General features: G+C 35.2%; 1 protein-coding gene across 3 annotated transcripts; it reads left to right on the top strand.

Annotated features, from left to right (window-relative positions):
• The first annotated feature begins 5,921 nt into the window (after positions 1 to 5,921).
• On the top strand, positions 5,922 to 14,486 carry LOC110308149 (prolactin-2C5). Of its 3 annotated transcripts, none has more exons than XM_021180522.2 (5): positions 5,922 to 6,013; positions 8,254 to 8,429; positions 11,896 to 12,003; positions 13,122 to 13,304; positions 14,183 to 14,486. In XM_021180522.2, the coding sequence occupies exons 1-5, from the start codon at positions 5,983 to 5,985 to the stop codon at positions 14,369 to 14,371; spliced, it is 687 nt and encodes a 228-aa protein (XP_021036181.1). In that variant the 5' UTR covers positions 5,922 to 5,982; the 3' UTR covers positions 14,372 to 14,486. The 3 variants fall into 3 exon arrangements, with proteins under 3 accessions (XP_021036181.1, XP_021036182.1, XP_021036183.1); XM_021180523.1 differs by having other exon boundaries at positions 5,925 to 6,013; positions 14,189 to 14,479; XM_021180524.1 differs by lacking the exon at positions 11,896 to 12,003 and having other exon boundaries at positions 5,983 to 6,013; positions 14,183 to 14,392.
• Positions 14,487 to 14,712: the final 226 nt, after the last annotated feature.

Genomic DNA, 14,712 nt, shown 5'->3' on the forward strand with positions numbered 1-14,712 from the left:
TAGTCTATCCAGCCTTGGGTTCTTGTCCACCCAAACTGTACTAGGTATGGGTTCTATCTTACAGAATGGGTCTTACCTCAATCAGATATTGGTTGGTTACTCCGACAGACTTTATGCCACCCTTGCAGAAGCATTTCTTGCTGGTAGGTCAGCATTATAGATTAAGTGATTTGTAGATGATTTGGTATTTACCTTTCTGCTCTGTCTCCATGTACAGTGAAACATAGTCCATATGCCAAAAGGTTCTACGTAGGCACCAGATCAACTTATCAGTGTTCAATGAGTGTGAAGGCATTGTCTTCAGCAATAGGGCCTTACCATCAATTTGTGGAGAGCCAACAATAGGCTTTGTTTGCAGCCCCCATAGAATTACTTTGGCCAACAATTTGGTTATATATATAAACCATTCCCCAGTACTAGAAAATGTATTTTGTGACAAAAAGGACTCTGTCTCACCTGTTATTTAGAAATTTCTTTTAGATAGCATTAATGTGTGTGTGTGTGTGTGTGTGTAAAACATTTTTACTGTATTAGGTTTACATCCAACCCCTGAAATGGCCACTTGATATTTTCTAAAACTATGATTTGATATCAGTATGTCCTCTCCATATTTTCCTTTGAGTGATCAGTTTTTTCTCCATTTTTTAACATCCATATTCACTGCTTCAGTTCTTAAAAAGCTGAATTTACATGACAGTCTCAGTCACTATGATCTAGTGAAATGTTTCTTGCTGTAAATGTCATTCTGTGCTAAATCACTGGCTAGCAAGGAGGTAGTCTATATAGAAATTCTAAAGCTATACCACTTATACATCAGTATGTTACCAGAACTTTAGCTCCTACAAAACATGTTTAAAAGCCATCCACTCTCAGCTTTCCAACGAATTGATGGAAGATCAACAGCATCTTCCACACCGGAAAGTTTAAAATTTTATAAATTATAATTCACAATATATGTAGTATGCTAGACATACCCAAGAAAACACAAGAATGTACACAATAGTGGAATATACCAATAAGTGTCTCTAACATTTCCATCCATGTAGGATGTATCCCAGAGGATAGCCCTAGATAAATTTTGAAATAGGAACTGGAGATGTATTTAAATTAGATAAATAGTTCTCTGTACTTGAACATTTTTTCCAGGCTAAAATAAATCAACCTATCTTCTTTCATCAGTTTGTTTCCCAAATATTTTCAATAATGTGGAAAATAAGACAACTAACTTTATGAATTTAGGTGTTAAGAAGAAGTCGTGGCTTAATGAAGCCAGAAACATAATTTTGAATGACTGTTTCCACTGAATGACATTCTAATTGTTGAAATACTGTTTCCCAATTCAAGCATCCTCAAATGACAGTTACCTATAAAGCATATATTTAACAACTTAATGTGAATGGGGAATTTTGAGTTTGGAATGTAAATTCTTACTACCTTATTTCTTGTTAATAACATTCTAGTAAAATGCCTAGTGATCTCTGCTGGTGGTATTAATCTGTGCAGTAGTTGAGTTTAGTTTGAACATGTGATAAGAATATTCAAATTTTACTTGACAGAAAATTCACTTTTTGTGTTGCTTTGTATCACTGATTTCTATATTTGTTCATTCCAATTTTTTTATTTTTATTAGATATGTTCTATATTTACATTTCAAATGCTGTCCTGAAAGTTCCCTATACCCTCCCCCCGCCCTGCTACCCTACCTACCCATTCCAACTTCTTAGCCCTGGCGTTCCCTTGTTGTGGGGCATATAAAGTTTGCAAGATCTAGGGGCCTCTCTTCCCAATGAAGGCTGACTAGGCCATCTTCTGCTACATATGCAGCTAAAGACAAGAGCTCTGGGGGTACTGGTTAGTTCATATTGTTGTTCCACCTATAGGGTTGCAGACCCCTTTAGCTCCTTGGGTACTTTCTCTAGATTCTCCATTGGGGGGCCCTGTGTTCCATGCTATAGATGACTGTGAGCATGCACCTCTGTATTGGCCAGGCACTGGCATAGCCTCGCATGAGACAACTATATCAGAGTCAGCAAAATCTTGCTGGCATATTCAATAGTATCTGGGTTTGGAGGCTGATTATGGGATGGATCCCGGGGTGGGGTAGTCTCTGGATGGTCCATTCGTTTTAGCTCCAAACTTTGCCTCTGTAACTCCTTCCATGGGTATTTTGTTCCCTATTCTAATGGAGAAATAAAGTATCCACACGTAGGTCTTCCTTCTTCTTGATTTACTTGTGTTTTGCAAATTGTATCTTGAATATTCTAAGTTTCTGGGCTAATATCCACTTATCAGTGAGTGCATATCTAGTGACTTCTTTTGTGACTGGGTTACCTCACTCAGGATGATATCCTCCAGATACATCCATTTGCCCAAGAATTTCATAATTCCATTGTTTTTAATAGCTGAGTAGTACTCCATTGTGTAAATGTACTACATTTTCTGTATCCATTCCTCGGATGAGGGAATTCTGGGTTCTTTCTAGGTTCTGGCTATTATAAATAATGCTGCTATGAACATAGTGGAGCATGTGTCCTTATTACCAGTTGGAACATCTTCTGGGTATATGCCCAGGAGATGTATTGCTGGTCTTCCAGAATTACTACGTCCAATTTTCTGAGGAACCGCCGGACTGATTTCCAGAGTGATTGTACAAGCTTGCAATCCCACCAGCAATGGAGGAGTGTTCCTCTTTCTCCACATTCTCACCAGCATCTGCTGTCACCTGAATTTTTTATCTTAGCCATTCTGACTGGTGTGAGGTGGTATCTCAGGGTTGTTTTGATTTGCATTTCCCTGATGATTAAGGATGTTGAACATTTTTTCAGGTGTGTCTCTGCCATTTGGTATTCCTCGATTGAGAATTCTTTTTTTTAGCTCTGTAGAACCCAGCACTCATTCCAATTTTATATTATTCTCTATCTCATGTTAAAATTAGCATTTTATCAAGTTGTGAAAGGAGATAAATTATACAGTTTAAATAGAGGGCCAGTTCCCATTTTAAATGTGTTGTGTGATAAACATTGGAATACATTTTGAAACCTTATAGTATGATTTTTAAGAGTGAGAAGAAAGAAGAATCTACCATATATGTTAAAGCTCTTAACTAAAATTCTAGCAGAATTCGATCCCAAGCAAATTTCTTGTGTCAACTCCAGGCCTTTATAATTACACAACTGCATGTTTACTTACAGGCATCAGTTCTCAACTGCTCTATTGTGGGTAAAGAAGCAACCTTTGTGAGTGCAAGCATGGTCATAGTATGAGTGCTGCCGGAGGGACTCCTCTGGGTCTCTTCAGATTATTTCTTTTACTGGCTGAGCTACAAACCAGGATCATTTAGGAGAATCAGAGTAACGGTGACTGGACTAAAAACTGAGCTTATGATGGACTACTGAGGCAGAATGAATAAGGAAAAGTCAAAAAAGGTGGTTCTGGAAAAAGCATCTGGATTGTTTGGAATGGTTTCAATCCAATGTTTAATGGAGCAATAGATGCCCCATTTATGTTTTCCTGAAGAGTGAAATGTCTAGAGTACAGTTCCCTTACCTGAAAGAGAGGAAGAGGTACAGGTGTTAGAAGTGAACCTGCTTCTTTGGTAAAGGAGATGCCATTAGTATGAATCAATACAGGTATTTCATTAGAATGGTAGAATGGTTAGTTTTGCTAGTATATATGGGCTCTGCTGTCTCACTAGACACTCCCACTGTAAAACTGCAGATATATTGAGCCCCCATCAACACACTGACTGTGCTGTTTTGGTAAATTTCCACCTAATTAAACATAGATTCAGGACATATGTAGAATCGTATATAGAGAATACACAGTAGAATACATATATAGACATAGCAACATTAAAGTGACATCAATTTTGCTTAAGCTGGGAATGGCTAATTATGGCTACACACATCATAAAGTATAAATTTTGTAATAAATGATATAGAAATAGGGTAGATAAAAGTCCTGTTATGATGCACAGTCTATGCCAATGTTAAGGAGAATCATATGAGGAGATGAAATCAAGTTGAACTTAGGATATTATTGGAAATGGGAGCCTCTAGGTAAAAACAGTGTTCTCCCAGTTTTGGGACCTTTCAGTGGACAAGCATAACTGATAAGTAAGATATAGCCACAGGGTCAGCCTGGAGACAGCTAGCCATAAGAAGGCAGGTAATGTCACAAACTCCTCTGTAAGAGAGCAGACCCTCTCCCCAATTTAACTTAGTCCAGGACTACCAACAGGGGCCTACTATACAAAGATAGCTCAGTGGCCTTATGAAAGCGGCTCACAATGATGAAGACTAATATTAAACTGGGCAATGAAGTTGTTAAAATTCCATTTTCCTTGGTATAATGAATCCTATAAAATACTCTATGTCTTTGATGTTGTAGAGTTCATTGTACCTCATATTTTAAGAGGACTCTTCTGAATATGACAGGACAGTGAGTCAGCTGGCCATACTACTTCCAGGATCATAAAACTTCAGGATACAATCTTGTTACTGAAATTCCCTTGTCTTTGTCATTCCATATGAGGCATAACACGTGGAGTTCTGCTACCAACACTTAAGGTGATTCTTTGCCACAGAGGTAGCCAGATATAGAATCTTTCTGAAAACAATTCCTAGAGGTCTCCTAATTTATTCATATTGAGTTGCCATAACTTTAGCTCCTTGGACACATGATAAATTGAAGCAGAAATACATCATAATCTGAATTTCAAACAACAAGATTCCTTCACAAGAAGAGGAAACAATAGCTACCAAACTGTGTAACCAGAAATTAGAGCAGTTTTGAATAACAGTCTATATATCTGTTTTTATGATGAATATAAAAAAATCATGATGTTATATTGTCTTTAGCTAATAAGTGTGTGTATCTTGTTTTCTACAACTTTGCTCTTTAGAGGATACAAGTGAAATGACTAGTGATTTTTTAAAAATTTATTATTGCACATTAATGAGAGATTTGCTTGCTTTCTTGCAATGTTTCAGAAAATACTGAATTCAATTCAACAGGCATTTGTCTGCTGCAGAGGTAACTGGGCCTTCAATGATTCTGATAACTATCTCTAAGGTTCCTCTGTATCAAGATAACATCTAGTATTGTACAGATTTGGAAATCTATCTGCAAGCAAAGATTTCAGTTAACAATTTGAAAGCAGTTGTCTATCATGGTTAGAAGTATTAGCTTAAACAACAAGGTTACTGAAATATCCCATGGTTCATATACTTAGCTTTACCTGAGCTATACAATAGTAGGGGCCACTGCACATCTCTGTAATATAAAATACTTTCAGTGAATCAAATGCAAACAGTACAAAATATGAGTCTATGTAAGGAGATACCACATTATCTGGTTGCTTAACATAGGAATCTACTGTGACAGAAGTAAAAGAACTCACAGAGATTGATGGGTTTTAAAGTATCATATGGTACTATGATGGCCACTGTTATGAAGTATCAGAAAGGGACCTGCTTAGTTAAAGAATATCATTATCATTCCAAGCCAGATATATAAACTCACCTTACATTGATAAAACTATTGTCGGGAGAAACAAGTATGTTTAGATTTGATTTAAACTTAGGTCTATAGCTAGAGCCTATGGTTGTTACTTATAAGGACCTGAAGAATTATCAGATAAACCTTAAGTGTAATAAATTCATATCAGTCTTCTTGGATCAAAAATGGCTCTGGTGATTTACAACATAACTTGGACCATAGTCATGGCATAAAAATGAGGTAAATAATGCCTATATACCAAGGTTAATCATTGTTGTAATGAGGATATTAGATAATGATGGGTGAGAGTAATGTTATCCTCAACTTGGATTCCAGACATTGCTTCTTCCTGCCCCCTAGCAGTGTGTGGCCTTGGGGATGATGTGCTGCACTATATAGGAGGTGGAAAGTTAACTGGAGACAGAACTTTGGTGAAACGGCTTTCCCGAATCAGCAGCCAAGCTACAGTGGGACTCCGCAGAGATGCAGCTGTCTTTGACGCAACCAAGTTCCTGTAAGTTGCTCTTCTCTGAACTTCCTCCACTTGACTTTAACATCTCATTCCTGTACAAAGATGGATTGGAAAGTTTAATTTTTTGGTATTATTATCTCCGTAAATGAAGTGAACAGATATTTGTTAATGCTTTATCCAAAGAAGTCAAGCAGATAAAGTTGAGAAGTACTTTCATATCATCTCTCTAGACAGTGACTACTAACTCTTAGACCAGTGGTTCTCAAAGGGAGCCATCTACCGATATTGTATGGCAATGTCTAGAGAAATTTTCTGTTGTCTTAATTGAACTAAGTTAGAAAAGAGAAAAATATTGGTGTTTATTGGTAGAAAGTTGTATGTCTATACAACTTTGAATGACAAAGAAAGTTCCAGAATATGGAATGTTCACTCTTACAAAGGCAAAACTGCAGATATTGAGGCTTTTCACTATAATGAATCAGTAAGATAGATTTTTATAACAACTGCAGAAGGAAAAAGCAACATACCCTGATTCTGGTTTCTCTATGAGTTGTTGGATTAGAATGATGCAATCATTGTTATTCCAGGTATAAGTCAGTGAGGATAATAGATGCACATTTATATAGCCTAAAAGTTTTCATTCAAGGAAAATATGCTTTTAGCATCCATAAAACCTGTGCAAGTTCATACAAGACCAAATACAGAATGGGGGGGGGGAGCATTAGACACACAATCTTCTATGCCTGAAGCTATTGGCAATTCTAAGCTGCTGGGAGGGGGGAGAATATTTTTTTTTATGTGTGACTCCTGGTAACTTGACCAGGATCTAGTAGAAGACTACACCTCCAAGAAAATTTGCAAGTACGAATTGATCTTTTTTTTTTTTTTAATGACACAAAGATGTGTGGCTGAGAAAGAGGATGTGGAGATGGGAAGAGTTGGGGAATGTAGAGTGAATATCAAAACATATATGAAATCTTAAATGACAGAAAAAATGGCAAGTACAGTTTAAATTTGCTCTTATTTACAAGCAAGATTAATTGACAACAAACATAAGCTGGATTCTATTAAATGGTAAAACAAAATCATTAGCTCTGTTTAAGTTTTTTAAATCCTATATATGATAAACAGAAGACTGTGTGTGTGTGGGTGTGTGGGTGTGTGTGTGTTCAGATTTTTTCCTGTGAGTAAAATTTGCCAATTCCCTAACTTTCAGTTACATATATTCAATTCTATCAAAGATTATGCTCATCAGAAGATTTTTTTCCAATTAGTGTCACTAAATTAATAGAATTTTCTTTGTAATAAACTCATGCTGATTGATCATACTCAAACTGTTAAATATTGCTGCATCCATTATTCAAGAATAAATTGATGGTGATACCAATCTTTGTCATTATCAAAAATATTAAAACTGTATTACACAAAGTAGGGCGATATTGGCAAAGGAGAAAATATGACATTATGGTGCAGAAATATCTATTTTAGACTACAGAATAATTTACTGACACAATTCTCTACATTTTCAGCATTAGTAAATAGTTGTGTGTTTATTCCTATGTAATTTGAAGATATAGCTAATCAACAGAGCTGTCCTTGTCACATTGGTGTCCCATGAAGTATTATGGGAATTTTAGGGCCTGGATCAGGAGTAGCCATTGCTGCTATTGAACAAAACTTGTGTTCAGTTCTTGGTACCCTGTGGCTTCTCTCAACTGTACATAACTCTAATTCTAAGAGATCTGATGCATTCATCTAGCCTGTATGGACAACAGATGTAGATATGGTAAACCTATGTAAGTGTAGGCAAAATGCTGATATACATAAGATTAAATAAGATTAGATAAATGTTTCTAAAAAAGATTCTACAAACTCATGACTTACCCCTACTACTGAAAATCAACAGCATGACACAAGAAATTAAATTGTCTGAACAGAATGACTTCAGCACCCTGCCTTGAATCAAACTAAAGTAGAAGTGTTTGTAGAATGCAGGGTATTCTTGGGTGTGATTGTCAAAAGTGTAAAAAGAACATTCATGACTCAAAATGAGAATATGAGAAAATATATTTACTTAACTTAGGTTTTCCATTGTAAGTTATCCAGTACTCTCAAAGTGATAAAACAAAACAAACAAACAAACAACAAACAAACCAACAACAAAAAACAGTTTCTTCATAGGAGGCCACTGTGACCACAAGAAGGATTCCATTGACAAGATGACTTTTAACACCCTCATAAGAATATATCTCAGAGTGAGTTCTCTACTTTTTTTTTTACAGGGATACTGCTCCTACTACTGGTGACCAGCTTGTTATTGTGGAAGAATGTTGCATCAGTGCCCATGTGTGCAATGAGGAATGCTCGTTGCTTTATGTTCTTTGAAGACACATTTGAATTAGCCGGCAGTTTGTCTCATAATATCAGTATAGAAGTTTCAGAACTGTTCACTGAATTTGTAAGTACCCCACTGACTTCTGGCTTCATAGAAAATCAAGCCTCCATCACAATGGTTGATATATTGTATAGCCTAAAGCAGAAAGCACCATAATCTAAATCTTAAATAAACATTCTTTCTCAAGGAGAAGAACACAGCAGCTACTGAACTAAAGGTCAGAAAGAGAATATTAGCTGAAACACAACTATTTTAATGTGTACCTTTTGTTTAGCATTTATTTTAATTTACTTTTATGACATAAAGGCATGCAAGACATAACAAAGAAAAGGTTAATTCACTATTCCTTTATCTAATGGGCTACTTTTCACTTCTATCAATCTTGTTTATCATCTATCTATCTATCTATCTATCTATCTATCTATCTATCTATCTATCATCTATTGTACCTTTTAATGAAAATAGTTTTTCTCATATAATACTATTTTCATTAAAAGGTAAATATATATATATATATATATATATATATATCTTATACACACATATGTGTACATATATACATATCTATACATATCTATCTATAGGTACATATTTATCATATATATATCTGTGTGTGTATACACACACACACACATACACACACACACACACACACACACACACACATATATATATATATATACATTTGTGTGTATATGTTACAGTTTCCTCTCCATTTGTTCCTTCCAGATTCTTTCCATGTCTGCCCCACCCTTTTGGGGGGAATATAGTCCATTTGTGTCTCTCATTAGAAAAAAAATCAGGCTTCTAAGTGATAACAATAAAACTAAATAAGATAAAACAAAAATGGTTACATAAGAATTGGGCAAAACAAACAAATAACAAAGAACTCAAGAGAAGCCACAAGAAACAGACCAACTCCTTCAAGACTCAGAAATCCAATTAAAAAAAAAATGAAACAAGAGGTGAAAGGACCTGGTGAAGAATGATCTGTGCCCTGTGCATGCTGCCTCACTTTCTTTGAGCTCATATGGGTATAAAGCATGTTGAGTTAGAGGGCCTTGTTTTTCTTGGTGGCTTCCTTCCCCTTTAGCTATTATATTCTTTCTACCACATCTTCTTCAGGATTCCATGACTTCGACATACAGGGAATTGGTGGAGACATCCCATTTAGAGATGTGTGTTTCAAGGTCTTTTACTCTCTGCATGCTGTCTGTCTGTGGGCTTCTGTCTTTGTTCTTCTGCAGAAGGAAGCTTCTCTGATGATAACTGAGCAAGGCACTGACCTATGAGTATGACAGAATGGCAAGAGCTTTCTTTGGTTTGGTTAGTTTGTTTTTGTTTCTAGAAGAATAACATTTGATGTTAGGCTCAAGGCTCTCCAGTCTCAGCGTTTTGGTCACCTAAGTAGTGTTAGGTATGGGTTCGATATTTTCTGGAGTTTTCTTAGTTAGGTATTGATTATTTAATTCCACAAGATTTGTACCACTGTTGTCCTATCATATCTTTTAGGCAGGAAACCATTTTATATCAAAGTGTTTGTGGCTGAGTTGGTGTTTAAGTTTCTCTTTTGAGAGTGTACAGAGTACCTTCCTGTGACAAAGATGCTAGCACACAAGTGTGAAGGCTCTATGGAGCCATCATCTCAACTTTTTCATGTTCAATGAGTTGTGTAGTCATTGTTCTTAGCAATAGGGCCTTGCTTCAATTTGTGGAGAACAAGCCATAGTCTTTGCAATAATATATCTTGGACTGTTTGATGGTTTATAATCTGTTTGACCAATAACGCAATTAGATACAACCTAGTACTCATGTAGAAAGCTTCATTTGGTGACAAGAGGAAGTCAGATAGAGCTCAGTCTCCTCGATTAGCTGGCAATTTCATTAGATTTCCTTCATATATGGAAACGTTTTAGGAAGCTTATACTGTATAGATTGCCATAGTACCCCTCAAATAGCTCCTAATTTTAGCTATCATTTCGATATTCCCTTTCTTTCCCTTCTTCCATTCTCCTCTACACTTTATCCTATCCTACCATTCTAGCCTTTTCCCTTCCACTGTACACTGCAAACTTATAATAAAAGAAAATCCATTGCAGTGACCTGCAAGAATTACGTAGAGTTAAAAACACTGGGGAAAATCAGGGAGAGCAGGAAAACTCATAATTGTTCTTCAGACTCCCAAATGTTATGAACTATTTTTAATGAATTCCAAGATATTTGTTTTTATAATAACAAGGTCTGGTATATGCAGGGAAATTGGTTAGGTCTTCATAATTTGAAGCGCTTTTCACTTTTGTGACTTCTGAATGACTTTTGAGCATGGATGGGATGTGAGAAGTAGGCTCAATATTTGCAAAGCCTACACACTATTGTTCCTATAATTTGCATTTTCCAATGGGGATCATCATCAAAAATCTTTTAAACTATCAAATGATTCATTAATGATAGTATTAATTAATACTTTAAATACTAGTACTAAATATTGGATAGAACAAACAATAAAGATATAGGAGTACTTACAATAAAAACTGAATACTGATTAATATGCAAATGCTAAGTATGTTTCCATTTTAGCTGACTCGTGGTGTATGTTCTCTAGTACAATCTATGCAGGGTTTAAGACTTATTTAGTCATAACCAACACAATAGTATTCTCCATTACTAATGACCTAAGTAAGGTATTCTTGTGTAAGTACAGAGGTAATTGTAAGAAATGTTCTACAGTGTGGCATTTGTTAGAAATGGCACCTAAAAGAATTAGTGATTCAGAGATTTGCTGATTTTAGCATCTGCTTGACAAATCACAACATCTAGAAATACTGCAAAAAGCAAAGAGGAGACTGGGAAATTTGAAATTTAGACGGATATAAACTGATACTACAGATAAAGGTTAAAATGTTGTTAAATGTCTTCCTAGGAATGAATGCCTTAATTGGCTATACAATACTAAATGAGCATTCCTGAAATATTACATACACAAGTATTAAACAGACTCAACATGCATTGTTGTAGGTGTACCCTCGTGTATGTGGGGTTGTGTGTGTGTGTATGTGTGTGTGTGTGTGTGTGTGTGTGTGTGTGTGTGTAAAACAATAATAATCAAATAAAAAGATGCCAGGAGATCAGGTAGTGCTGGCACACACCTTTTATCCCAGAACTTGGGACGCGGAGGCAGGCAGATCTCTGAGTTTAAGGCCAGCTTGGTGTACAGAGCTCTTTCAGGACATTCAGAGATACACAAAGAAACCCTATCTAGGAAAAAAAAATGTTAAAGATGCCAAAAATTAAGATGGAGTCAGACTGGGATGAAAGAAGTTTGATGATAATAGAGAGGGTATGTGGGAGGGGTTAAAGAAAAGAACAGGACAGAGAAAATATGCAATTGAATTTTAATTAAAATAATTTTCATGGTCATTTATGTAATATATTAATTTCAGTTTTTAGTACTCAGTTTAAATTCATTACTTTCTGTTCATTTAACCCTTCCATAATTTCTGGTCTCAACTAAATATCTCATTAATTCCAGGAAAAACATTATTCTAAAGTGCCTGGGCTCAGAGACAAAAGCCCCATGAGATGCCATACTTCTTTCCTCCCAACTCCAGAAAACAAGGAACAAGCCAGGCACACACACGTGAGTTTGCACACAATGTAGTTTTCAGCAAAACTTTGAAAGAGTACACTTGATTTTCAATATTGTAAGTTATTATTGGTATTGCACATTTATATGGGAACATTATTACAGGTGTAATAAACATTTATAGAGATAGAATATATAATAAAAGGAAAATGATAATCATTTATGTGGGGAAATAGAGACAGAATGTATAATAAGAGGAAAACTATAATGCACAGTTGATGACTTGTAAATGAAATGCGCCAAGTAACATTTTCTTGGATCTATAAATTGTCCACAGTGAAAGAAACTTTTTCCACTACCCACCAATTATATTGTTCATACTATTCTGTAGGGGATTTTTAAACTGCCATTGAAATTCAAGGCTAAAACTCTATTGATGCAGGCTTAGACAATGACTATACAATTGTATTTATCATATGTTAGTATTGACCCTAGGTTGACAGAACTGGTTGTATTAGCAACCAGTTCACCATTTCTCTTGACTTTTAAGTATTAAATATTACGGTTTTCTTTTTGTTTCTGATTCTAAATATTGACTCCTAAATGTCCTCACATATGCCATAAATAAAAGCCAACTAAAGAAAGGAATTCACCAATGTGGAATCATCCTTCTGTGCAATTATAAGTCTACATATCATGGCTGTGATATTTATTTTTATCATCTCACACTTATGACTTCCTATATAAACCATCATAATATTATGTTGATTAAAGTTATCTTACATCCTCATACATTTGTGCAGTTAGAATGTGTCCCCAAGTTCTGCTTAATGGCAAAACAGTTTGTGTCTCTTTAACTCGTATTCAAAGCATAGGGGAACAATGAAGGAAAGTGACAAAAATCAAGATTATACTTCATGAGAGTCATCACTTCTCTAGAAACCTCATAAAGCACTCTATTGAACTTTATTTAAAAATTTAATTCACTCTAGAATTCTACTCCACAATGCAATGACTGTATTTTATACTTTTACAATTGAACTTATACAACTCATACAACTACAAAACATTGTAAATATATGTTTGTATAGAAAATGGGAAGATTATTTCAGTCTTTTGAAGAAAAACTCTTTTCACTAACTCTATTATATTATTCAAATGTGGTTTCTTAGTATGAAGCTCTTCTGAAATCAGGAGACATGATTTTGGATGCCTGGGAAAGCCCTCTGGATGATCTAGTGAGTGAACTATCTGCCATAAAAAATGTCCCTGATATAATCATCTCCAAAGCCACAGACATAAAGAAAAAGATCGACGCAGTTCAGAAGGGAGTTAATTCCCTCATGAGCACCATGGTAAGTAGTCCCATATATGTTTTTTCACTTTTCTTCTTATAAGAGAGGTGAGCAGAGCAAGCATAAAGTTTTGAAGTTCACTTAAAAAATACAAACAAACATAAACAAAAACAAAATCAGAAACAAGCAAACAACAACAAAAAGAAAACCCTTTGGCATCCATATAACTACAAGCCATACTACTAATTGGATGCTGGCAATTCCAACTGTCTAAGAAGAGTTTCATTCAGAACCGTACATCCCAGGGCTCTCAGGAAAAAATTAAGTGCTCCTCATTTAATTTGGACATTACCTCTCTCAGTGCAAAAATAAAAAAAAAAAGACACTACAACATCTAAATACCTGAGCAGGTGTTGTTACCACCATCATTCCATGAATATTTGCATCTTAAACCATCAAGTATAAAAATCATTTCATCTCAGGTTAAGAATATTTACATTATGTGAAGAATTGATTTGGCCAAAAACAAGACATGTGAAAAAGATCTATTTTTACTAAAAAGAAAAAATGGACAGCATTTCAATGCCAGGACCTACTATTTTTTTAAAGCAAGTCATAGATTTTGAAGACATAGGGATAATCCTTATCTGATATAATAAAGATCTATTGTTTCATTGTCCTTCTCTCAAGTCTGTGTCTAAAATCAAGTAAGTTACTGATTGTCCATCTATCAACTTCTGTAAGAATGTAACTGATCAGATAAAAAGGGCAAGCAACAAAACTTTCTCTTTTAGCTACCCTCACCAACATCATGGAAATCTATACACTTAGCTTGTTTTGAAAATTCTAACCTCTTACAAATTCATTTAGCATTTAGAAGGAATTGGCACCAAAATATTATAATAAAACTGATAGTTGAATGTATTTTTGATGATTAGCTTCAGAATGGAGATGAAGAAAAGAAGAACCTTGCCTGGTCCAGACTGCCACTCTTGCAATCTGACAATGAAGATGCTCGCATTCGTTCTTCATATGGCATGATCAGCTGCCTAGACAATGACTTTAAGAAGGTTGATATTTATCTCAATGTCCTGAAGTGTTACATGTTAAAAATAGATAACTGCTGATACTTCTTCCATTTGCTCTGCTTCTGAAATATCATGTAGCATCCTTTAAATTTGTATCTTTTGAATTTGTTGTTGACTCATTTAAAAATAAAAAGTGGCTCTCAGAAATATAAAAGTCTCAATGGGGAATTAGTCAAAATTTCAATTGTGAATTTCATAAAACACCTATCTATACCACCAACATGTTTCAATCAAATACTTCACAAGTAGTTGAAGTTAGATGTGCAACCAACACATTTTGTAACTAATTAATTCCCTCAGACATTTTATTACTTGTCAGTTTGTAGGAATCAAGAACTGGTGTTTTCACTGGGCGATGGTGGCACACACCTTTAATACCA

The sequence above is a fragment of the Mus caroli genome, chromosome 13 (genome assembly GCF_900094665.2).
Source record: "Mus caroli chromosome 13, CAROLI_EIJ_v1.1, whole genome shotgun sequence".
Classification (NCBI taxonomy): domain Eukaryota; kingdom Metazoa; phylum Chordata; class Mammalia; order Rodentia; family Muridae; genus Mus; species Mus caroli.